The 23,402-nt window shown below is 35.1% G+C and overlaps 5 protein-coding genes across 5 annotated transcripts; 1 reads left to right on the top strand and 4 right to left on the bottom strand.

The window, feature by feature from the left end:
- Positions 1-1,922: 1,922 nt before the first annotated feature.
- LOC108204998 (pyruvate dehydrogenase E1 component subunit alpha-3, chloroplastic) lies at positions 1,923-5,114 on the top strand. Its single transcript, XM_017374736.2, has 3 exons — positions 1,923-2,460; positions 3,317-4,097; positions 4,622-5,114. Exons 1-3 carry the CDS (start codon positions 2,206-2,208, stop codon positions 4,897-4,899), a joined length of 1,314 nt encoding a protein of 437 aa, XP_017230225.1. The 5' UTR covers positions 1,923-2,205; the 3' UTR covers positions 4,900-5,114.
- An 89-nt stretch (positions 5,115-5,203) lies between these two features.
- On the bottom strand, positions 5,204-9,167 carry LOC108214878 (probably inactive receptor-like protein kinase At2g46850). Its single transcript, XM_017387148.2, has 3 exons — positions 6,893-9,167; positions 6,698-6,781; positions 5,204-6,621 (listed from the first exon to the last, which is right to left on the bottom strand). Exons 1-3 carry the CDS (start codon positions 7,833-7,835, stop codon positions 5,528-5,530), a joined length of 2,121 nt encoding a protein of 706 aa, XP_017242637.1. The 5' UTR covers positions 7,836-9,167; the 3' UTR covers positions 5,204-5,527.
- Positions 9,168-9,313: 146 nt separating this feature from the next.
- On the bottom strand, positions 9,314-10,914 carry LOC108214955 (protein CURVATURE THYLAKOID 1B, chloroplastic). Its single transcript, XM_017387269.2, has 6 exons — positions 10,516-10,914; positions 10,305-10,438; positions 10,124-10,210; positions 9,915-9,977; positions 9,785-9,822; positions 9,314-9,686 (listed from the first exon to the last, which is right to left on the bottom strand). Exons 1-6 carry the CDS (start codon positions 10,679-10,681, stop codon positions 9,638-9,640), a joined length of 537 nt encoding a protein of 178 aa, XP_017242758.1. The 5' UTR covers positions 10,682-10,914; the 3' UTR covers positions 9,314-9,637.
- A 3,202-nt stretch (positions 10,915-14,116) lies between these two features.
- Positions 14,117-17,984, bottom strand: LOC108204959 (probable plastid-lipid-associated protein 10, chloroplastic). Its single transcript, XM_064083896.1, has 7 exons — positions 17,666-17,984; positions 17,232-17,488; positions 17,017-17,116; positions 16,161-16,241; positions 14,694-14,780; positions 14,441-14,496; positions 14,117-14,336 (listed from the first exon to the last, which is right to left on the bottom strand). Exons 1-7 carry the CDS (start codon positions 17,846-17,848, stop codon positions 14,222-14,224), a joined length of 879 nt encoding a protein of 292 aa, XP_063939966.1. The 5' UTR covers positions 17,849-17,984; the 3' UTR covers positions 14,117-14,221.
- Positions 17,985-18,606: 622 nt separating this feature from the next.
- On the bottom strand, positions 18,607-21,818 carry LOC108203279 (mitochondrial phosphate carrier protein 3, mitochondrial). The gene is made up of 6 exons (XM_017372103.2): positions 21,372-21,818; positions 20,456-20,817; positions 20,314-20,357; positions 19,352-19,566; positions 19,095-19,219; positions 18,607-19,002 (listed from the first exon to the last, which is right to left on the bottom strand). The coding sequence occupies exons 1-6, from the start codon at positions 21,624-21,626 to the stop codon at positions 18,942-18,944; spliced, it is 1,062 nt and encodes a 353-aa protein (XP_017227592.1). The 5' UTR covers positions 21,627-21,818; the 3' UTR covers positions 18,607-18,941.
- Between the last annotated feature and the right edge of the window lie 1,584 nt (positions 21,819-23,402).

Below are 23,402 nucleotides of genomic sequence, written 5' to 3'. Positions count from 1 at the left end.
AGATACTTATAAACACTGTATTTTCTCAGATATTTTATTTCGAGGAGTAGGACATTAAAGGATAGTTTAGTTGGGGTAATCCGCTTTCCTTTTGTGAGTGTTTATTTCATTAAATTTGTCATTCTCTCACCTTTTCATCTTTTTTTATAACTGTTATTAAAATTGTCATTCTTTTTCACATGTGAGATACTCATAGACACTATGTTTTCTCGGATATTTTATTTCGAGTAGCAGGACATTGACGGACGGTTTGGCTGAGATAATTGATACTCCATCCGTCCTTTTTTATCTGTCCATTTTGGAAAAAAAAACACATACCAAAGAATAATTGATTGTATGAACTTTTTCATTAAATACCTCTGATTAATATCTTGAAAATGGTGGAATACCCCTACTCTATGTCTTGAAAACATGAATTCAACCAAGTTTTAAATAAGTCAAGCCTTGAAAATTAAAATTATGGAGATATATTTGAAAAACTATCATTAAATTAGTTTTGAAAGTATAAATGGACAGATAAATAGGGACAAATTTTTACTTCCAAAGTGGACAGATAAATAGGGACGGAGGGAGTAAAAGGAAAAGAGGAATAATTAAACCGGTTTACGAGTGTTTGTTTCATTAAAATTGTCATTTCTTTTCACTTTTTCACCACTTTTAGTTTTGGATTTACACAATATCGATATTTGCTTTCTCTTTTCTATTTTTTCCTTTTCATTTATAGTTTATGTATGAAATCATAAAAAATATAAAAAAAATTAATTTATATGTTATAAATTATAAAAATGATATAATTTATATTTTCAAAAAGAAAAATGATATGATTTATATATTTATTGATCAAGGAAATTAATGAAATTTTTAAATACAAATATATATTAAATTTTAAAAATATAAAAACTTATATTATTATAAACATAATATATCTGACATTTTTGAATCATATAATATTATAAAAGTCTCATATATAATTTTTATATTATTTATCATTTTATTTCCGAATCAAAACCAAACGGGTAAAATTATTCAGACTCGTTCCTTCGTTTCTTTCTGGATTCTACACATTTGTCCCAAGCGACCCTGACGTGTTAAAATTTAGAGGTAATTACATATCGCACTCCCCAACTATCGTTCAACAATGATATTGTACCCATATTTTTGGAAACTCAACTCGCATCCTATATCTTTACATTTTAATAGCGAGACGCACTCTACTCCGTTAAATTCTGTTAACTTCTGTTAAAATATTCCTTCCGTCTCAATTTACATGTCCTTTTTGTTTTTCGAAGAGTCAAATTGACTAATTTTTGACCAACTGCTAGAAAATATTTATTTATTATTTTAATAAATAGAAAGTTACATATTAAAATAGACTAGATTTATTTTTTGATGATTTATTTTTTAAAATTTTTGTTGAATTAAGCCAATCCCAAGTCAAAATAATTTTAAGCACTTAAAATATACACTATTTTAAATATAAAAAATATATATTATGTGATATTTATTATAAATAATATATAAATTTATATAATTGAATAAAATATAAATTTTAATTATTTTTTTGGAAAAGCTGATCACAAAATTTTTTAAAAAAAATCATCAAAAAGTAAATCTAGTCTATCTTAATATGCAACTTACAATTTCCTAAAATAATAAATAAATATTTTCTAATAGTTGGTTAAAAATTAGTCAATTTGATTTCTCGAAAAGTAAAAAGGACATGTAAATTGAGACGGAGAGAGTATTTTAACGGAAGTTAACGTAGGGAGTGCATGTCATTATTGAAATGTAAAAATAGGGGTGCGAGTTGAGTTTGCCAAAATATGAGTATAATATGATTTTCGAACAATATGCAATTACCTCTAAAATTTAAAACTAGCTTAGTATTTACTATTTAGTATAAGCAGGAAGAAATGGAAGCCGGAGTAAATTGTAGAAGAAAAAAAAAACAGGTGGAAGTTGGGTTAAACAGCAGTAGGAGTTGGGTTTGCTCATTTTGTGAGGCGGAATTTACAAAGGGACAACAATTCACTTACGCATTAAACCAAACCCATTTTTCTTTGTTATCTCCGCCTCGTCCCTACTTTCATTTCTTCGTTTTCTCCTCCTCCTCCCCCTTTATATTATCTATACATCACCTCTGGTGTATATATATACTCTCCCTCTCTCTTGTACCCCCCATTGCCAAGTAGAAGAGATTACAAAATGGGTTTCTCAGCCAAACTCGTTCAGCCTCTTCCTCTGTTGAACACAACAACAGCAAGAAGATCCGCTTCGGAAAACATGAATTGTGCATCCCCGTTTCTTGGATCCACCCACAAGCTCCGCCTCCCCAGGCCCATTGTCTCGTCGACCCGAACCCATTTCGGGTCAGGATCAGGATCGGCCCCTGCTATTGTCGCTGTCAAATCGGATGTCATCAAGGATAATAAGAAGCCCAAATCCGATGTCTCCAATCTCGTAATCTCCTCCTCATTTCTACTATTTCTCTGTAATTGTTTATTCTTGGATCATTTGCTTCTTTTATTGCGGTTTTTATAGGTGTTTATTGTATGTGTGCTCATTAATTTATCATATTGCTACATGTTTACTAAGGTTCCTACTACATAGATTTCGTTATTTTTCCTATTTTATTATTGCATCAGCTATTCGATTATGTTAACTAAATAATAATAACATGCTTTCCCTACTAGTAGCAAGAGATTACTACCAGGACATTTCAATATTTGTACGCTACCACTTAACCGGAAATTGGAAACCATCCTGCATATAGTACGGCCTAGTTTTACTTGATAAAACATGCTATTTATGAAAATTTTTCTTCGACCTCAGCTTATGGTTAGATCATGCAAGCTGCAACCTACTAACTAGAGGATAGAGTGATTCTGAGTAGTTGAGTCTCTTTATTATGTTAAACGGACTTTTCAGTTTCATCCTACGTGTTCATATCGAATTCTTGGACATTTATTTTGACTACATTTGAATATCCTGATGAAGTGACAGCCTACATATGAAGCAAACTCAGAATCCAAACGTAACTAGTTTTAGAAATAATAGTATGTGATTGCAAATTTCTTTGCAAAAAAACATGTTTTATTAAAATAAAATACTTCACTATTGCTTTCACATCTTATTCAATATATATGTTGTTTGTAATAAAATATTGATGTCTAAATCAAGGACAAGGTCCTGTGTTGCCAATTTTAAAAGACATTTAGTTGGACTTTGGATCTCTGTTGTGTTCGACATTCTGTACTGAGTCCAAGAAACATTACCCTTACAAATAATTTTTTTTAACTGATGACCGGTGATGCAGCTAATTACAAAAGAAGAAGGGTTGGAGGTCTATGAGGACATGATTCTTGGAAGAGCTTTTGAGGATATGTGTGCCCAAATGTATTACAGGGGAAAAATGTTTGGTTTTGTTCATTTGTACAATGGCCAAGAGGCAGTCTCCTCTGGCTTCATCAAGCTCTTGAAAAAGGAAGACTCAGTTGTTAGCACATACCGAGATCATGTCCATGCTCTCAGCAAGGGGGTCCCTGCTTCCCAAGTCATGAGCGAGCTCTTTGGCAAGACCACAGGTTGTTGCCGTGGCCAGGGAGGCTCTATGCACATGTTCTCTAAGGAGCACAATGTCCTTGGTGGCTTTGCCTTTATTGGGGAAGGCATTCCCGTGGCCACAGGGGCTGCCTTTACCAGCAAGTATCGCAGAGAAGTTTTGAAAGAAGCTGACTGTGATCATGTCACAATGGCTTTCTTCGGGGATGGGACTTGCAATAATGGCCAATTCTTTGAGTGCTTAAACATGGCAGCCTTGTGGAAGTTGCCTATCATTTTTGTTGTGGAGAACAATCTGTGGGCAATTGGGATGTCCCACTTGAGAGCCACTTCTGATCCACAGATTTGGAAGAAGGGGCCAGCATTTGGGATGCCAGGAATTCATGTTGATGGGATGGATGTCTTGAAGGTAAGGGAGGTGGCAAAGGAAGCTGTTGGGAGGGCTAGGAGGGGAGAAGGTCCTACTCTAATTGAGTGTGAAACTTATAGGTTCAGAGGTCACTCATTAGCTGATCCTGATGAGCTTCGTGACCCAGGTAAGCGTTAGCCTCGCTTTCTTACCGTCCCTGCATAGTGTATTACTCCGTACTATTTAATAGTCATCAAGAAAAAAAAAAGATTAATTGTGTCATCATCACATTAAACATCATCGACATATAAAAAGGAGAGGAAGTAGTAATAGCTTTCCTTCCTAGAGTTACTTTGCCTTATTTTTGTGAAGCTAATTAGAATACTCGGCCCAGATGAATCATAAGACGATAACATTTGCCTATGTAGTATGTACATCAGTAAGAAAAGGAATGGCCGTCTAGGCAGAGTTATATTTTATACAATTATATTTGTAACATTCGGGGTCAACTGTCTTTGGAAGTGTGTTAGTATATATAATATATATAATACATTTCTGACTCAAGAATGTTAATACATCCTTCTTTCCAACATTAGATGGTCATGCATAATTGCATATACATGAGTGGTGCTTTCAAATTGCAATGCTGTAGTTAGTCTACAAAGGATGCATTGCATAACTTATTTTATGTGATGTTCTTAATATTTGCAGCTGAGAAGGCTCACTATGCTGCTCGAGATCCCATTACATCTTTGAAGAAATACATGGTTGACAACAATCTCGCCACTGAAGCTGAATTGAAAGCTATCGAGAAGAAAATTGATGAAGTGATCGAAGAAGCTGTAGAGTTTGCAGAAGAAAGTCCAGCACCATCCAGAAGCCAGCTGTTGGAAAATGTGTTTGCAGATCCAAAAGGCTTTGGAATTGGACCAGATGGAAAATACAGATGCGAGGATCCAAAGTTTACTGAAGGAACCGCTCAAGTCTAACGTCTCAGCAAATTCCGTCTGGTTTTCAGTTATGTTATAACTGTACCCGTCAAGCAGTGTTACTTTTCTAGATGTGTTTATGTTGTTAATTGACGAAAAATGTGGATTAGGTGTTTTCTCTTATTTCAGTTTTGGGAAGGTGAATTGTGTTTTTAAATGTAAAATTTTTATTATCTGGATTCCTTGGGTATTTAAATGAAAGGCTTTTAATATTAGACATGAATTATCTGCGAAAACCCATTCTAAGAAACGTGTGCCACATGCCATCCAAGATTATGATTTTGATGCAGCAATATGTTGGGGTCTGAAATCAATTCTTGGACATGGAACACTCCTCAACATACCTGGTTTTAGAGCCCGTTTGGCTGAGCTTATAGTTCTGAATTCTTCAAATGCTGCAAAGTTTATATGCTACCAACAGGTTATGACGTTATGTATTAAAACTTGTATGAAAGTGTCAAAATCCATTAGATGATATGAATAATTTTTTACAAGCTAGCAGCTGTCATGGGAGTAAAAGCTCTCAGTTGCAAATAAGCACTCCATTTAACTACAACAGTAGAATTTGATCCTGTAGTATGACTGGCAGTTCAGGATCATTGAAAATGGCTTCTTTTTTCTTAATTCATCAAGGGTTTGTCGAAAAATGAGGCAAATAAATAGAGTCCGGGGACATTGACATCATCTGAAGGAGGCTTGAATTGGAAAATGTTTCCTCCAGTGCAGGTCCTCTTCGACTACTACCACCGCCACCACCAGTACCAGTAGATGTCCTGATGTGCAGCAACTCCCTTGCTGCATCCATCATACTAAGCTTTCCATCTCCGCCAAACAATAAACACCTAGTCGCGAGGTCTGCAACTCTCTCTATCTGTTCTTTGACAAAACTTGGCTGCTCATGGTAATAAAGTAGAGGGTCTACAATCTCTTCTAGCTTTCCACCCCTTATCTTCTGCAAATCAATATCCAGAGGTACCAGCGTCGAGCCTACAATAATTTCCAGAAGCACTAACCCGAGATTATAAACATCACTCCTGTGAAAGTGGTGCAGTCCTCTACTCCCTAAAGAATGATCAGGCCCTGTTTGTCCTGTCAACAAAACAAATCCAGCTAGTCTGGCTGAAAATTCTTGGTCCAGAAGGATGTATCCACTTTGGAAATCATTATGAAGAATTGGAGGACAAATCTCACATTGCAGAAATGCAAGAACACTTGAGGTCTCTGTTACAATGTTCAATCTCGTGTACCAGTCCAGTCCATTCTTATTATCCTGTCTGTTCTGATGTAAATATTCCAACAGCGTTCCATTGGCAGGATCTTCGTATACCACCAGCGGGGCATCCCCACAGTCAATAGAGCATCCAAGGACGCGTGCCATACTCTTGTGTGAAACTGCTGATAATACCTCTACTTGGGACAGAATTTGCATCAAGTCCCCTTTACTCCCACACTGCACCTTGTGAACAACTACTTTCAGTCCATTTCCAAGAACTCCGGTATAAAGTTCCCCAGTGGTGCTGCTGACAAGTTTCTTACAATCCGCGAACCCCTTGGTGGCTTCTTCTAACTCATGGTAAGTAAATAACCGAGTCCTGCATCCAAAAGATATGGAGCTCTCACAGTGATCCTGATGGGGCTGAAAGGTACCAGACCTATTATGTCGCTTCAGCAGACAGCAAAGCGCAATCAAGGAGGCAACACAGAAGGCTGATGTGAGAACCCCTGCACGAGAAAGATGGTAACTTAGTTTTTTTACAAGCATCAAAATTCTTGAGAATATGAGTTCAAGTTTAGCTACCAGCTAGAACTTCCAATTTCCTTGCAGGTCGTCTCTTTGTGTAACATCCCTTGCCATGTGTTTGCTTTTCATCCACCTGGCAAGCTGTATAAACAAATTATATGATACATAATAGCACATTCATTAAACCAAAATCAAGAATCCAACTGCTCTATCCAGTTTGGACAGTAAGAGATTAGAAACTGAACTACTCACATTTCAAGCATCCAACTCCCTTGGTGAAACCATCACCAGTAAATCCATCCTCACATTTGCATCTGATCCCGGATGCTATCGTTGTTGCATTGACAATGTAGGCATTGGGAGCACAGAAACTGGAGGCAACTGCTCCTTTGTAACTTGAATTAGTGTTATTTGTGTTAGCAGGGAAGGCCCATTCCAATTTAACGCCACGCTTGCGAGCTGCATGACCATAATTACTAGTGGTATTGTCATAAGGAACAACTACCCAGGATGAGAATCCCCTGCACCCAAACTGGGAGAAGATAGACAAGTCATCTCCGGGGTGCCAATAACTCTGATCGGAGAGCGGGTAACAGCAAGCAGCATGGTAGTTGCTATGGTTTTTGCTGCAACCAGGAGGCATGAGGATAGTACTAGTATTTACACAATCTGGTTTGCACAAGGAGGAGTCTTCACAATCATACAAGCCAAGCACATTGTCCGCGGATATTCCAAAGTAGTCTTCCCTCCCTTGAAAACCAAATGACTTCAAATCATTGTACTCAACACAGGAGGATGTACTTAAATTAGCACTACTCTGATCACTGAGACTGGCAGTTTGTGAAAAATCTACTAAAATACCGTCAGGAAAGAACTGCAGAACCTGATAGCCTTTTAGCCCATCACCACTTGTACGTTTGATGCTAAGAAAAAGGTAGGGATCCAAATTATTCAACTGCAAGCAAGTGAGACCGAAGGCATCCGGGAGGGAACAAGGTGGAGAACTAGACGGCCTATTCACAAAAAAGGGAAATGGGACGTCGAGGCTTCCACATTTATGAGCATCTCTTCCACATTGCTGTGGAATATCTGACTCTTCACTGACGATGGCCAATGGAAACAGAGTAAGGAGAAACAGACCAGTAAGCAACCGAATGTACAAGGACTTGCAATTTAAGGTTTTTGCCATGACCATTGAGGTGTTATAGTATTAACTAGTACTCGTGTATTTAGCAGAAATTGAAATGAATCTGGGAACACATAGAGTAACGTCGCAGAGATAAGCAAGAAGGAATTCAAGCTTGGTATGTTGAGAGATGTTTGGAATAGCGAAACACACAAGGAAGTGATTAATAATTTAGTTGATGCAAGTAGTACAAGTATTAGGTTGATGAAATAACATGGTTTACAAATATACTCCCGCCCCTGCGTGCATCTGCAACTTAAATCCACCATTCTCGTATACTTCTATTGGTAGTACTAATATTCTAGTGATAAGAGCATAGAAGTTGAGGAAGGGAAGACAATTGGTCTGGTGAATCAGCTACATCATGCAGGGGGTCTGTGCCTTCATGGAACTTTGAAATTGAAAATCTCCTCTCGATTCCGTTTATAAAATATATTACTAGTACTTAATTGTGTTTATTCTACACATCTGGTTGATTAAAACCTGATTAATTCTTGGTTCCTTCTGTTACCAACTTGATCATGCTTGCTCCGCAACTAACAGCTGTCCTTTCAAGATTTGAGAAGTTGGGTATCCAAACATGCTTCATTTTACTACGACTGCTGCTGCTGCTAGTATTCAATACTTGTGTAATCTACTAGAATTTGCCATCCAAGTCTGTCTCAATAATTTCCAGCTTTTCATGCTTCCTTCTGAGATTCGCCTAAATTAAACATCTGTTTAAGCAACAAATAATAAACCTTTTATAGTCCATAATAATCTCAGCTAAATACAAAACTGAACATCTATTTGGTCTGAGTAGAACCGTTCCTTAGCCTAGGGGATACCCACAAGCAGGGGCGGATCTGGGATTCGAATTTTAGGAGGGCACCAAGCAAATTTTTAGAAAAATAAAATTTTAGGGGGGACACGTGCCCCCTTGAAACTCTTACTAGATCCGCCCTGCCCACAAGTCGATGTTTCAAGGATAATAAAATCAGAGTTTAACCATGACTTTAAAAGTATATTTTTAAAAGATGTAAACTATATCTATGACGAGATCCGCCCTATATTTCTACCTAGAATGAAAAGAATAGAGAAAATCTCAACTCAACACTCTGGTTTGAAAGTTCAATAAAGCACTGCAAATGGATGTCTTGTAAGATTTTTAAAACAAGATATCGATTCTATATACCCATTAAACAAACTTCAAGAACTAGCAGGGACTAGGACTGTGCATAGCATCACTATTATAAACCTTTTTATTCATTTGTTGAGCTGCAGACCTTTCTAGTTTTCCTTTCCTAGTATACTTTCAGTGCAGACATATTTATTTATTTGCAGCAATGATCAAACCAGCAAAGAACAAATGGTCAGAGGTCGCATTGCCTGAATAAAATTGTTGTTTGTACTTGTACCTTACACTTGGTATTACACACACCCATATTTAAATAACTAATTTCTGAATTCTTGCATCAAATATCTCTGTAACCAACAGCATGAAGACATAAGAAGATCAATGTTATGTACTGGCATATACATAGAGGCATTAGAGCACCATGCAGATTAAGTATTCACTCCAAGCAAGAGCAACATCAAATGACAAAAAAAACCGTGAGTATTACACTCAAGATGCTGATGCTTGGGAAATGAGCGAATATAGTAACATCTTTATCTACTTGGCAGTTTGGTACATGGCCTTATTATGATTAGAGACTCTCAAAACTAAGCGAATGAAATAGGAAAATCCAAGTTCCTTGCGCACTGCTGCATTTTCTGTTCCACAGGCAAGCATTTGTAGTAAGGTATCAGCATTCTATTTTTTTCCAGCTTCAGATAACATCGCTATATAGGCCTTTAATCTTTTGTATCAGTGCTTCTCTGGAAAGCAAACAGCCAATTTTAAATTAGTAATGCAAAATTTGATTATTATTTAAGTCTTTAAAGAAGTTGAAAAAGACTATAGAGTGCTGTGCTACCTTTCTGGCTTGAATATCAGATTCTTATAAGCGAACCACTGAAAAAAAAAACAACCAAGACAAATTTTATATGCATCTACAATAATGCAAAACGCAAATTGGGTTTGGAAAAAAAAACAACACAACTTACACCAGTGTAACCGATCCCAACGAGCTCAAGAACACCAGGAACTAGTGGAAGCCTGTCAATTGCCTATTTATTCAAGAAAAGCAATTCTTTCAGAAAATTGTAAATGATGTTCAAGATGTTGCACTAATACAAGTAGTTAACAATCAGTAACCATAGGTAAACAAAATAAGATAAGAGAAAAGGGAAGTTAAATATAGGTGTGTGCTCACCGAGACCAATCCACTGGAGCCTACTAGAGCAATGACGGTAGCTACTCCAAGAGAAGTCACTGCATACTTGTCGTCAAGTTTGTTCCACTGTATGAAAACAAGTATGCAAATGAATATGCAATTTGAGTATTTGATACATAACATCAATAAAGATAATACTTCTGATGTGATGTAGCCTTACAAATTCTTGAACAGACTCAAAAACCTCGGGAAGTTCAGTTTCTGCTTCCACAATTGGCGTCTCCTCGGTGGTCACCTCTTTTGTAGCAATTTCTCCTGTAGCCATGGCAGCAACATCACGGGCAATCTTACGACCTGAAAAGCAAATTGTATCATATCTCGGGTCACATATTTCAAGTTAACTATCATAGTTGATAGAAATTCCTACTTACAGAACATAGTGGCCTTCCAAGCGCGATTGGGGGATTGAGCCTGAGGCTGCAGAGGAAGCTTCGGAAGTGATAGACATTGTGAGGAGGCGGCAGCAGACTGTCGAAGATGTGCTTTGCCGTCGGTGAGGCTGGAGGAAAGAGATAGCGGAGTGGTAGTTGAGGCCATTATATTGCTTCTAGTGTTAAATATCAGTAACAATATATGTTTATATATTCTCAGAATTAGAATGAAACTATAATAAAGCCTTGTTAGAATGAGTGGAAGTAAATAGTAAAAAAGAAGAGAAAATCCAATTATCAATTCTCTTAATTTAAGTGGTGTTTGATTGATGAATATCTCATCTCATATGTGATTTGTTTGTTTGTTTCTGTATTGACAAGAATAAGTTATGATCTGAAAATGTGAGTGTATGTTGGAGTTACCTGGCTTAGATAGCCACTCATTGCTTGATCATCTGGATAATGCTGACATGGCTCTTTGATGACCAAAATTTTGAAATGTTTCCCCATCAGTTGGGATAGGATATCTAGCAGCTGCTCAAAGGCCTCATATCCATATAACTTTCTTATCTCCCTCTGGCTAATTTATGCCACCCAGACCCAGACCCAGGAAATAATACCATTCACTTACTGCCTGCAAATAAAGGAGTTGTTTCTTCAGGACAATTCATACTACATTTTAGGAAGGATTTATATCAAACACCAAAGTATACAACAAATGACAAGAGTCTAAATTACCCTGTTCTTTAGTGTTGTGCTATGCAAACATACTTCTAAAAAAACTTTTATCCTCATTCTTCACTTGTCAACAGTTTTTTCAAATCAACCTAACCCCTTAGTAAAGATCCCAGTGTACTGACTGTTTAGACAAGTGTTGAATTCTATTAACCTGAACAATATCATAGCACTCCTGTCACTCTTTAGTTTCAAGTTCAAGTATTTTACAATACCAAAAAAAAGTTTATAAGAAAATAACAATTAACAATGCCAAGACTATAGCAAAACAAGCAACTACGGTCCATGGTAATAGTTCGGGTTCGGTCCGATTGTCTTACCCGGTTTTATTTTTAGTTTAACCCGAATCCAAAACAAGTTAAAAATTTCAACTCGAACTCGACATACTTTGTAACCGATCAACCCGAAATGAATCATTTTGATCCAAAATTTATTAATAATTACTATTTATAAATGATAACTTAATGAAACTACGTGTGAATAAATATGTTTGAATAATATATAAATATAGGGTTAATTATCTAATTGGTCACTGAAGTGGGCCTAATGTATCAAATTGGTCACTGAAGTCAAAACGGTATCAAGATGGTCACTGAAGTAGCCATAAATATCAAATAGGTACCTTGAAATTTAAGTTCAAGTAGAAAAAATATTATTTATAAAGTTTTACACATTATTTTTGAATATTACCAAAACCAAGTAAAAGGTTATGACTTCTAATATTTATGGTGATATATTTAGATTTTATCAAGTTTATTTATTATTTATTTTTAATTAAAACAAAAAAATAACTATATAATAAAATATAAATAATAAATAAACTTGATAAAATATAAATATATTATTTTAAATACTAGAAGTAATAAGTTTTTAGTTGGTTGTGAACTTGTGGTAATATTTAAAAATAATGTGTAAAACTTTATAAATAATATTTTTACTACTTGAACAAATATTTCAAGGTACTTGTTTGATATTTTTGATGACTTTAGTGACCATTTTGATACCGTTTTGAGTTCAGTGACCAACTTGATACATTAAGCCCACTTCAGTTACCAACTTGATAATTAACCCTATAAATATATCAGTATGTAAGCGCGTAATGTGATTTTATATATTTTACATAGGGTCATGTTCCACAGAGAACCATTAGAGAGAGAAGAACCCTTACCTTATTAGGCAAGGGTTCTGCAGCAGAACTTAAGTATTAGTTGGGATTCTGCAGCAGAACTTCACAAAAAAAATGTCAATATCTATGGATTATATTTTTAAATTATTTTTGAACACACACAACGATGAAAAAACATGAAAAAAACATGTATTTAGATTTAGATCCTAAAAATCTATTTAAAATTTAGAGTTCTGCAGCAGAACCGTAGTGGTTCTATGGTTCTATTTTAAGGAGTGGTTCTCTCTTGAGCGCGACCCATTTTACATAATATATATAACATTTTTAAAAAACCGGGTCGAGTTTGGGTATTCTTGGTTAACCCAAACCCGACCCGAGTTTTTTGGGTAAAACATTACCCCACCCAAACCTAACCCAAAATATAACACTACAATTCATACTTTTTCGAGTCGAGTTTGTGTTGGATTATGCCCCCGCCATGAGAGTCAGAGATTCAAAACCACAGAAAACTGAATTTCATTCAGCAACATAGAGAAATTATAGAGGTATAGCACACACTATATAATTGCATCAATTCCAAGTCTTCCACGGGGCCTCATATCTGAAATAGGCAGAACACATAGGCAATCTAGCAGGCTAATAAACCATACAGCACCTCCCTGGCTCTCTATATCATAAGGATGATACCTGATCCTAGATTACTTCATGCGGCCTTGCTTCACCATAACAAAATTATAATACCCCCAGTCTACCACCATGACAGATAATTATTGACTTGGGCACTTTCGGGGTTTATATGATCAAAGTTCTTTTTATGTCAACCTTATACAAGCCCAATACAATCTGGCTCCTTCAACTAATTACTGAAAACAATGTTAAAGACTTATAGCAGTAGAATACTATATTATACAGCACATCAGTATACAGTACAGAAGTACAGAACTGGTTAGAAGGAAGAGTGCCATAAATGTACATACAATAGATCAGTTTAAATTAATAAATGCAAGTTAAACAAAGTCAGAAGATGCCAACAAAAATTGGCCGACGAGCTTTTCCCAATGTGTTCAAGCCTTAAGAGACCATGGCAACGCCACATTTTGACTAGCTCGTGGAAAATTGACCGTCTCCTATATAAATCAGCTTATTGCGAACTTTTCAACTCTCAGTTTCCCGTAATCAGCGACCAAGCTGCTCTGAGAAGCTGAAGATGTTATTAATTCAAGCTCGCTCAAGATCACTGGCAATGGCAAACTCAGATAGTTCCAAATCAATAACATAAAGTTGTACTCACACATGCTACTGCCTGCTACTCCAAAAGATTTCTCCTTCTGCTGCAATCTAAAAAATTTTGCTACTTAGCTTTGGCAACTTGATCATTATTTCTCCTTACCTGGTCCAAATACGGGGTCCATTGATCTGCTTAGACTTTTCTGCTAGCTACAAGTCTACAACCTAACAATCCACTCCCAAAGTTTCACTTTTTACTCAAGCCTAAGTTTCCAATTATCAAGTTTTAAAATTGCATCATATAACTCAATTTAGTACTATATAACTAGTTAGATATTAGACCTAAGCTTGTCGCTAGCATCTGTGTGAGCCCCAAATCTCTTCTGATACATTAAGAAACTATTAGCACTGGGTGGGAGGAAGGGTAAAAAATACTTATATTACCTAGATTTAAATACATAGCATCTACAGGTGTTTGTGCAACGCAAAACAAAAAACTGACCCGCAAGGCAATTTAGGAATCAATAACAAATTAATTGCACGAATATAATTTTAACGTCTCAAATGACTATGTCCATCCAGGGTACATAAAAATAAAATATTTAACAAACACGTAAGTCACACAAGAGTAGGCGCTCTAGTAAATACAAATACCCCTCCACCTCCAACAGCACGACCCAACAGAATATTGTTATCCAGATATGAGAGATAGTACAGTCCTCCGACAGATTGCCTGTTACCAGGATTTATGATTATGTTCCAGAGAAGATAATACACACACACACACACACACACATATATATATATATCATAATTATTTGAAGTCGTATCATATACCTCCCTGGATTTTCCACCGGATATTGTGCTTCAAATGTGCGGATGAACTGCAAGATCTGCAGAAAATTTGTACAACTCTTTTGAGAAATCATTATAAGTCACTTAGCAAAAACCTTAATTATAAATTGACTTGAATCTCTAACATGGCGGGCATAAACTGAATTGAGAAGCCATGAATTTATAAGGAACCAAAATTATTTAATAGAACACAATAAAAAGAAATTATAATTTGAGAAGACAGAGAAAAAATGACCTGCAAACTAAAAAACGTCCGTGGAAGAATCGCTGGAGCTATTAAAGCTTGCACCTCTTCACTAATGTATATGTCCTTAATAGTTATCTGTCAGATAAACAGAAGGTTACCGAGTGTTTGATTAAAGTAAATATATAAACATCATTTAGCAGCTTCTTGACCTCTTCAGTTCTTCATAACCTTATCATATTCTTACTAAAATAAGAAGCTCATACAAAAAACATAACTAAATAAAGCATGTGTACAATGCAAAAAATTTAAGAGCTTAGGGGTGAAAACTAAAGAATGCCTAAATAAACCCTGCAAATCTAGATCATGTTTGTCTGGGCTTAAAGCCCAGACTTTAAGCCATTTTCGGCTTAAATCTGAAAAATGTTTGTTTGTGTAATAAGTCAGAAGTAGACTTTTTAAAGTTAGAAAAAGCCAGAAACCAACTTAAAGTCAGAAGTTACTTTGAGGTACTTTTTTCAGTGAATTAATTTTTTAAACTTTTTTTTTGATAAAAATTACCCTTAACACATAAGTTACCATAAATCAATTTTGTTGTTATTATATTCTCAGTAACTCATAAGTCATTAATGAGTCAAAATTACCCAAACAGACATTTTAAACTCCCAGCTTATCAGATAAAGACACGTTAAGTCATAAGCTTAGTCAAATGGGCTTCTAATGTAATTACAAAGACAAAAAACTTGATGCCTGCTAAACATTAAAGTACTAACATGATCTATGTACAAATCCTTGACTTTGGACAAGGATCTATATTTTAACAAAGGAAAACTTCTATTGCAGCACTGTAGTTAATTGTTAAACATTATATTATACTGAAGTCCATTAACATATGATTTGATAATCATCTCTTGTCCATTATGACCGAGCCTTGATACACTCCAAAAATAGAGAAATATATACACAATAATTGAACGTAGATAAATCACCATCGAAGATGCAACTACTGACAGTCGCCAATAACACTTCTTTCTGATAAAAGGGGATAATCAACTCAGTTTACGAAAGCAAGTGAAAATTATACAAGAGTAACATTGTCTGCAACCTCACAAAATCTGCTGTGGGCTGTGGCATTGTTAAAAATTTCATGACCTAGCAAATTGATGATGTTATAGTAAATTGTGGAAAGTGTTTTGATTTGCTAACACGTCCCAAGCATTTAAATTCCAAAAGAACTAAAAAGTTATTTCAAACTTAGAGTAATTAGAGAGATTGGAAAGCAATCTGAGCACATCGATGTATAATAACTTTTGATCATATCATATTAGAAATATGGGTGTTGAGTACTTGAGCACATCATTGTCATAAGCAATTATTGTGAAAAGTCGCTAATTGTGGAGCTTAACATCTGGGCATAGCAACTATACTTGAAAAAGGCATAGACCAAAATAATCCATGCTTAACAGTGAAACATAGTCTTAGCAATAATATTATTGCTTTAGGATAGCAATTACTAACCTCTTCAAACTGGAGAAAGATATTACGTGAAGAAACTACAGAGAATTTTGCAGAAACAAGGAGAGTGGCACCTTCTTCTTCCTATAAGTAATTGACGATAGGAGTCACTCGTTAAAGTAGTAATTAAAGAAATTGCATGCTTATTTATAAATCTAATGCATCAAGAGAAATGCAATATCTCGTTGCAATCAAAGTTTTAAGGTACTACACAAAATCGATCATGGGATGGGTGGAAATTTGCTTGTAAGTGTGAGGAACGTCAACCACCTAGGAACGGCTTTTTGGGGGAGATAAATGTCACTTATATGCCCAACGACACTAGACAATAGTTATAATATCCAGCTGACCGCATATTCTGACAATCACTATGCCGTGGATGGGTTAAAGCCAGGTACAGTTCTCAGCTCTGTATAGATAAATCCGTAAACAATGAGAGGAGCCGGCCTGTGCACGGTTGTCCAGCATTATCAGTTGTGGGAGTGGCGGAGCTAGCTTTTGGGGTTAGGAGATTTGAGATTAACTAACAAGAGTAAATTTTGTAGTGCACCTTGAGTTATTTAGATTTAGGAACTAGAAGTGATCAAGGTATACATATGTTTTATATCATAAAACCGAAATAGCATGGACACACAAGAAAAAACAGGTGGAAACAGAAGAAAAAGCAATTGTAATGTTCTCTGTGTAAGGAATACAACGGAAAAACATCTAGGCTGCATCGGGAAAGTAGGGTCTCTTTTTTACCCAATTGCAAAACTACTTAGCAGAGTGTAACTAATCAATGCTATCACTTAAGCCAGCCAACCAGCATTTAATCGCAATACGTACTCCATATTGGTAAGATGATATAATAAATTACCTCTAAGAGTTTGGGGATACTCCAGCGAACGACATTGCATACGTAGCCTCCCTTGGATTCAGCTTGGCATTCAAAGCTTTGATAAATTTGGCCAACCTGGTTGAAGAGTAAACACCAAAAAGAATGTTTAATTACTCATTTAATAAGCGTTTTAATGGATGAAGAGGTGGTAAAAGGGGGAGAAAGATGAAAGACAGATAGAGGGAGATTCCTGGAAAAAGGGAAGTCTGTTAGCGGATTCGAAAAGGATAAGAACATCAGGAGCAGAAGTATACTGCAACCGCCAATTGCCATTCAACAAATCAAGGTCCAACGGTAAAGCAGCATCAAGAGCTTCTAGGCTAACGAGAGCCTCCTCGATACAAGAACGCTGGAGGGGAGTTGCGGAAATTCCCCTCTGCGTATCTTGAATTGCTTTCAGCAAATTATGTTTTCGGGTTTCTGTGTCCACCTCCACCTTCACCTCCACTTCCTGTGTTGAAACTAAATCATTAGTAGCAGATACTACTCCCTCCGTTCCCCTCAATTATTTACATCAGATACGAGAGATCAGCAAAAAAAAAAAATGTGAAATTATATTCTATATACACCTTAAAATGCGTATTAAGCAGTTGAAAAAACCCGTAAAGAAATGAGATGGTAAGTGTACATTAGTGCTGCTGCTGCTGTTTAAAATGGTGGGTTTGTGGTGGATGAGTTTACTGAAACTTGTTGATGATTTTGGTCTAATGGTTGAGGAGGACGTTGGTAAATGCAACAGATTTGCACCTCTCCTGATCGTTCCGTATAGTAAGGGCGGCAAATCCAACCATGAACTTGGACAAGTTCTCATTTCTCCTTGATTCAAACACTTTCCTTTACTTTCCACTCATCTTCTGCTTTTTTGTTTCTTTCGTTTTCCCTGATTTTATTTTGTACACAACTCGCCTTGCCAACCACAAAACCTCGTTACCCATCTCTGCTGCTGTGTGCAAATTGTTTTATATTGGAAAATATTTCGAGTTACCGTTTTGAATCATAAGTTAAACGTACTTTATACAATACATTGCTTTTCTGGTTTACGTCTAAAATAAATATGATACCAGAGGTTGAATATCAATATGACTTTAAAACATTAAAAATATTATTTATAGAGTTTCACATATTATGTTTAGGGTTGAATATCAATATGACTTTAAATATTAAAAATATTATTTTCAGAGTTTCACATATTATTTTTAAATATTACCACAATCAAGCAACACGTAATGACTTCTAATATTTATGATAATATATTTAGATTTTATCAAATTTATTTGTTATTTATTATTTATTATATAATTGTTTTTTTGTTTTAATTATAAATATAGTAAATAAACTTGATAAATCTAAATATCTAAATATATTATCATAAATACTGGAAGTTATAAATTTTAACTAGTTGTAGTATCATTTAAGAATAATATGTCCCAAAAAAATGCCATGAAAATCATTAACCAACATATTTAACTTTACAGACTCAAGGCAAATTTGTCGGAGTTAAATTAGCTGCAAAATAAAGCTAAAAAGTACACAATTAATCATCAACTAGACAATTAAATTTGTAGAATGTTTAACAAAATGAAGCGCAACCTGCATAACTTTATAGTACTACCAAATACCAATGTCAAATATAGATACAGAACCAGCTATAACCCTTAATTGTTCATTATTACTTTGTCCTCTTCCAACAGGAGGGGCAGTCTTTTAATAACAAAAGGGGACTCTGTATCTATTCTATTACGTTCCCTGGATTCCAAGGATTATATTACTGACCCTACAAAATAAAAACACTCCAACAAAAATGATTCATGTTTCAACAATAATACGATGAAATAAGTATAAATATTTAGCATCCCTTCGGGGTCAAAACTTTGACAGTTCCAATTTAAAAGCCTCCAGTTGATCTACTCTTTTGAAACCTCACTAGCAGCAGGAGCAACAGGTGCAGCACCACCAGTAGTTGGCCTGTACATACAACAAGACCCCCTCATCAGAATTAAATTTATAATTTTAACATATAGCAAGAGAAAGTACAGTCACAAGGTTGAGAAGCTTACAGTCCAACAAAAACTTTGAAAGCGTCATAGATTCCCCATTGGGCTCCTGTTAGAGTTCCAATCATGACGATACGTAGAGGAAGCCCACGAGTGAATAGGCCCACTAAACCAATCTTCTTCACAGCCTGACAACCATATAAATCCCCTCAATTAAGATATACAGACACACACATGCACACACTCAATGCACCTGAGTAAATTGTAATATGACAAAAAGGGGATTCCAACAATTAATTTTATAGAAGGAGAGCACTCACATCTCCTACAGTGGCACCCTTCGCATTGTTCAGGAAGGATACAAGATTATCAGCAGGATGCGACACAATAGCACAGAACACGCCAGCAACGTAACCCCCTGCAAAGCTGATGCCAAGCTGTAATTCTTTGCTGCACTCACTTTTAGGTCTAGGGACTGCATACTTGTAAATCATCTCCACAATTGTCTCAAACGATGCAAACTTCATCATTGTGTCTGCACATTAATAGTGATATCAATATATAATATCAAAATAATGATGGTATAAATATTTTGATATTTGACATGAAACTAATTAATTTCTTAACCGGTGAGCCCTCCTTTCACTAAAAATAACTGTACATCACCCAAATCCTAAAAACTCATATATAAACATAAATCTAATTCGTCTCAACACACAAACCAACAAATCACAATCTATATTAACTTGATACTATGCATACCAAATTGGCGAAGTGCCTAATCTAATGACTCCACTCAGCGATCATGTCTATATTAATACTGTTCGATAAAATAATTTCGAATAGCCTTGGAAATAGCTTTTTCTTAGGCTCTCAATGTTCTATAACTACCAATGCATAAGGTAGAGCTATGAGTTTATTTTACTTTGCAGGCCTAAGAAGAGGGATTAAACTATAATCTAATAAGTAATCACAAATTCAGAGACCAGAGTCACCAGACAATAAAGGTTGTGCCTCTGGGAGCTCACTTTCAACTAAAGACTAAACGACAGAAGGAAAATTGATACTAACAGCAAAGGGCAGAAGCTGTCAATTAAGAACCAACCAATGAAGATGAAAGAAAAGACATACAAGTATCATCTAATAAGTAATGGTTACAGAGGAAGAGAGTTAAAACAATAGCAGAATTATAGCTTCATAAAACTTCTTGACTAAAGTAGTGTAAACCTTAGGTAGCAACCTTAGGAAAGAACAGAAATATATAGTAGATGCTTAAACTTACATGGAATTTGACGCCCCCAGAGAGGAACCAGCCCCTTGTACAAACTGCACATATCAAACAAAGTTTAGTAACACGCTTGACGAAAAAAGAAGCCATTTTAGCTAGCTCAATTTTGAAAATATATAATGGTTACAAATATTACCCTAGAGCACCCTCCGACTTGACAAACTTGGGAAGGCCATCACCCAAACCCCTAGCAAAACCAGGCTGTGTCTGAACACGGACCTTCACTGCCTCAAATGGGCACAGAGCAATATCAGCAATCACTTCAGCAGAAGCAGATCCAGCAAGGTAGATAAGTGTTTTGTATTTGGTTGCATACTCTGGGCCTGCAATATCAGAGTAGTACTTTTTGAAGAATTCATAGAAACCAAACTTGCAGGCACCCTGAGCACTGTATCCAAGAAGCGTCGGAACCCATCCCCTGAAGAAACCCTTAACGCCCTGCTCCTTAAGTAGCACTCCAAAACCAGATGAGATACTCTTGTACTTCGCAGGGTCAATCTAAATAAACAATAGCAACAACAAAACTGTCATCACAGGGAATAACATAGGCAATACCAAGAGTGAGTCTAAAAGAACAAAATAAGTCCTTTCCGTAATTCCTAATGAGAGCAATATTATACTATAGTTCAATACTTAGCAACACAAGTAGTTGTCATTTCAAACAACAATAAATATCTGAGCGATGCAAATAAAATTCAAAAATCGAACAACTATTATAACCAGTTAGTCAAATTTAAACCAATAGTGAATTAGTACAGCTCACTTTAAAATTGTGATGAGATACAACAATATAACACATAAATATTTGTAGTGATGTTTATTTGTATTTTTTTTTTTTTTTACAAATTAGCCTTACACTCCTTGCAAATGAGTATATGTTCATATACGTCTTGGGGTGAGTGAGACTCGAACCCGAACACAACACTTAGGCATTCAATCACCCTCAAATAATATTTGTAATTTAAACATCAAGATACAAAATGAGTAAAGGTAAAAAATACAAAATCAGAAAATTAACTTGTATATAAAATATAGATAGATTAAAAAAATACCTGCATATTACATTTGACAAGATCAAGAGGAGTAACAGCCATATGAGTCAAACCACAACTGAGAATACCACCCGCAGTACACGCCGCATAAAACTCCGGCGAGTACATCTGGATCTTTCCGGCAGGCTCATTCGGCGATTGGATCATCAAGCTCTTGTTCACCGGCGATGAGGTAGTGAGGTTCTGGAGTAGTAAAGTTTTAGATGAGTTGTAAAGAAAGCTGGGAATGAGAGATTGTCGATCGGAAGAGGCCATCGGAAATGTACGTAGAGAGGATAGAGAGACTACGACGGCGGCGGAAGGGGTGGATCGCAGTCTCCGACTCCGAGTTTCTCCTTTCTCGGTGTGTCCGATATAATTATATTCTAAAATGCTGCGCTTTGTTTGTGAGTCTGTGACTGTGTGTATGTCTTCTTATATATACACGCCCATACTCAGCCCTACAGCCTAAAATTACATCATTCGCTTCACTTTTTATATTTTATTTTGAAAATTTCATCGCCTTTTTATTTATTCAAACGTTTAATAATAATTATTATTATTGTGATTACTTACTAAAATACTTCTGTATCTTTCAAATTTAAAAAATTATCAAACCACCAACAAATTCTTTTATATATAATAAGTTAATATATATTTCTAATTTATTTCACTTTTATATTTCAATTTTTATATTATACTTTTTAAATAATCACAAAAAATTCAAGGGCTTTTTTATATATATACAGTAACCAATTTTAAAAGAATTATGAAAATATATATTTTTCATAATTTAATTTTCTTAAAAAGAGTCCAATATTTAAAACTACTCTTTGCTCGGATAAAATCAGATAAAAATGACATATTATATTTTTAATTAAGTAATATATATGCTTGACATCATATTGCAAACTTTTTACTAGTTTAAACTAATTTTAAGTGTATCGTATTTTACTTACCAATTGCTAACACGATGAGCTATGTAATCTCAAAATCATGATACAAAATTGTACTAATTCTTTCTAATCGATATTTGATTTCATATATTTTAAATCTGATCAATTGTTCTAGTTTGAGATGTCATTTTAAATTTATTTTTATATATTTATATGATTATAAATTAAGAAAGATGATTAGATATTTTCGGTGATTACATATAATAATTTGATGTGTAATAGTATAAAAAATACTATTATATTATAAATATTACTCTCTCCGTCCAAAAAGAGTGAGCTGGTTTGACTTTCACGGAGATTAAGAAAAAGGCAGTAAGTTTAGTTGAAAAGTGGATAAAGTGGTGGGGCCTATTAATATTTAATAATAGATTTGAGATAGTAGAGGAAAGTAGTGGGTGTAATAGTGTTTTTTTTTAATAAAAAGAGAGTATAAAATAGAGAGGTAGTGGATGTAATAGTGAAAGTAGTGTTCCAAAATAGTAAGTATGATAGGTTCATTCTTTTTGGACGTCCCAAAAAGAAATAAGGGTCACATAAAATGAGACGGAGGGAGTATCTCACTGTGTTTGTGGTTATAGTCATGCTGAATTAATAAGTTAACATTTTGTACAAGTTGAATAACATGTATACGTTCATTGTTGATAATCGGATGACAACAGAGTAAAAGTTAAATGAATAAATAATGATAATAAAAAGTATAAAATATGATAATATGAACTCTACAACAGTATAACAAAAGATTGACAACAAGCTTGCGGATCTCGGATGACAACAACGTGAAAGTTAAATGAAGAATAACGATAATAAAAATAATTATAAAATGTAATAATATGAACTCGGTGTAACAAAAAATTGACAACCTACTTAAAACTCGGTGCTATTTTATTTAAAAAAAATAAGTTTTATAACATAATTAGAGTTCATCACTAAATGTTTAGCAAAAATTGTGCCATCATTTTTTGTAAAATTTACTACAAAATATATTATATTATCACAAGAATCCATCGCCATAAAATTACAAGTTACGGATACTATCATCGAATCCATAATCGACTACAAAAATATTTTCAAATAATATGTTCAAAAATGACAGACA

Source organism: Daucus carota, chromosome 1 (genome assembly GCF_001625215.2).
Source record: "Daucus carota subsp. sativus chromosome 1, DH1 v3.0, whole genome shotgun sequence".
Lineage (NCBI taxonomy): Eukaryota > Viridiplantae > Streptophyta > Magnoliopsida > Apiales > Apiaceae > Daucus > Daucus carota.
The sequence above is the reverse complement of the archived record's forward strand: the minus strand, read 5'-3'. Positions and strand labels throughout refer to the sequence as shown.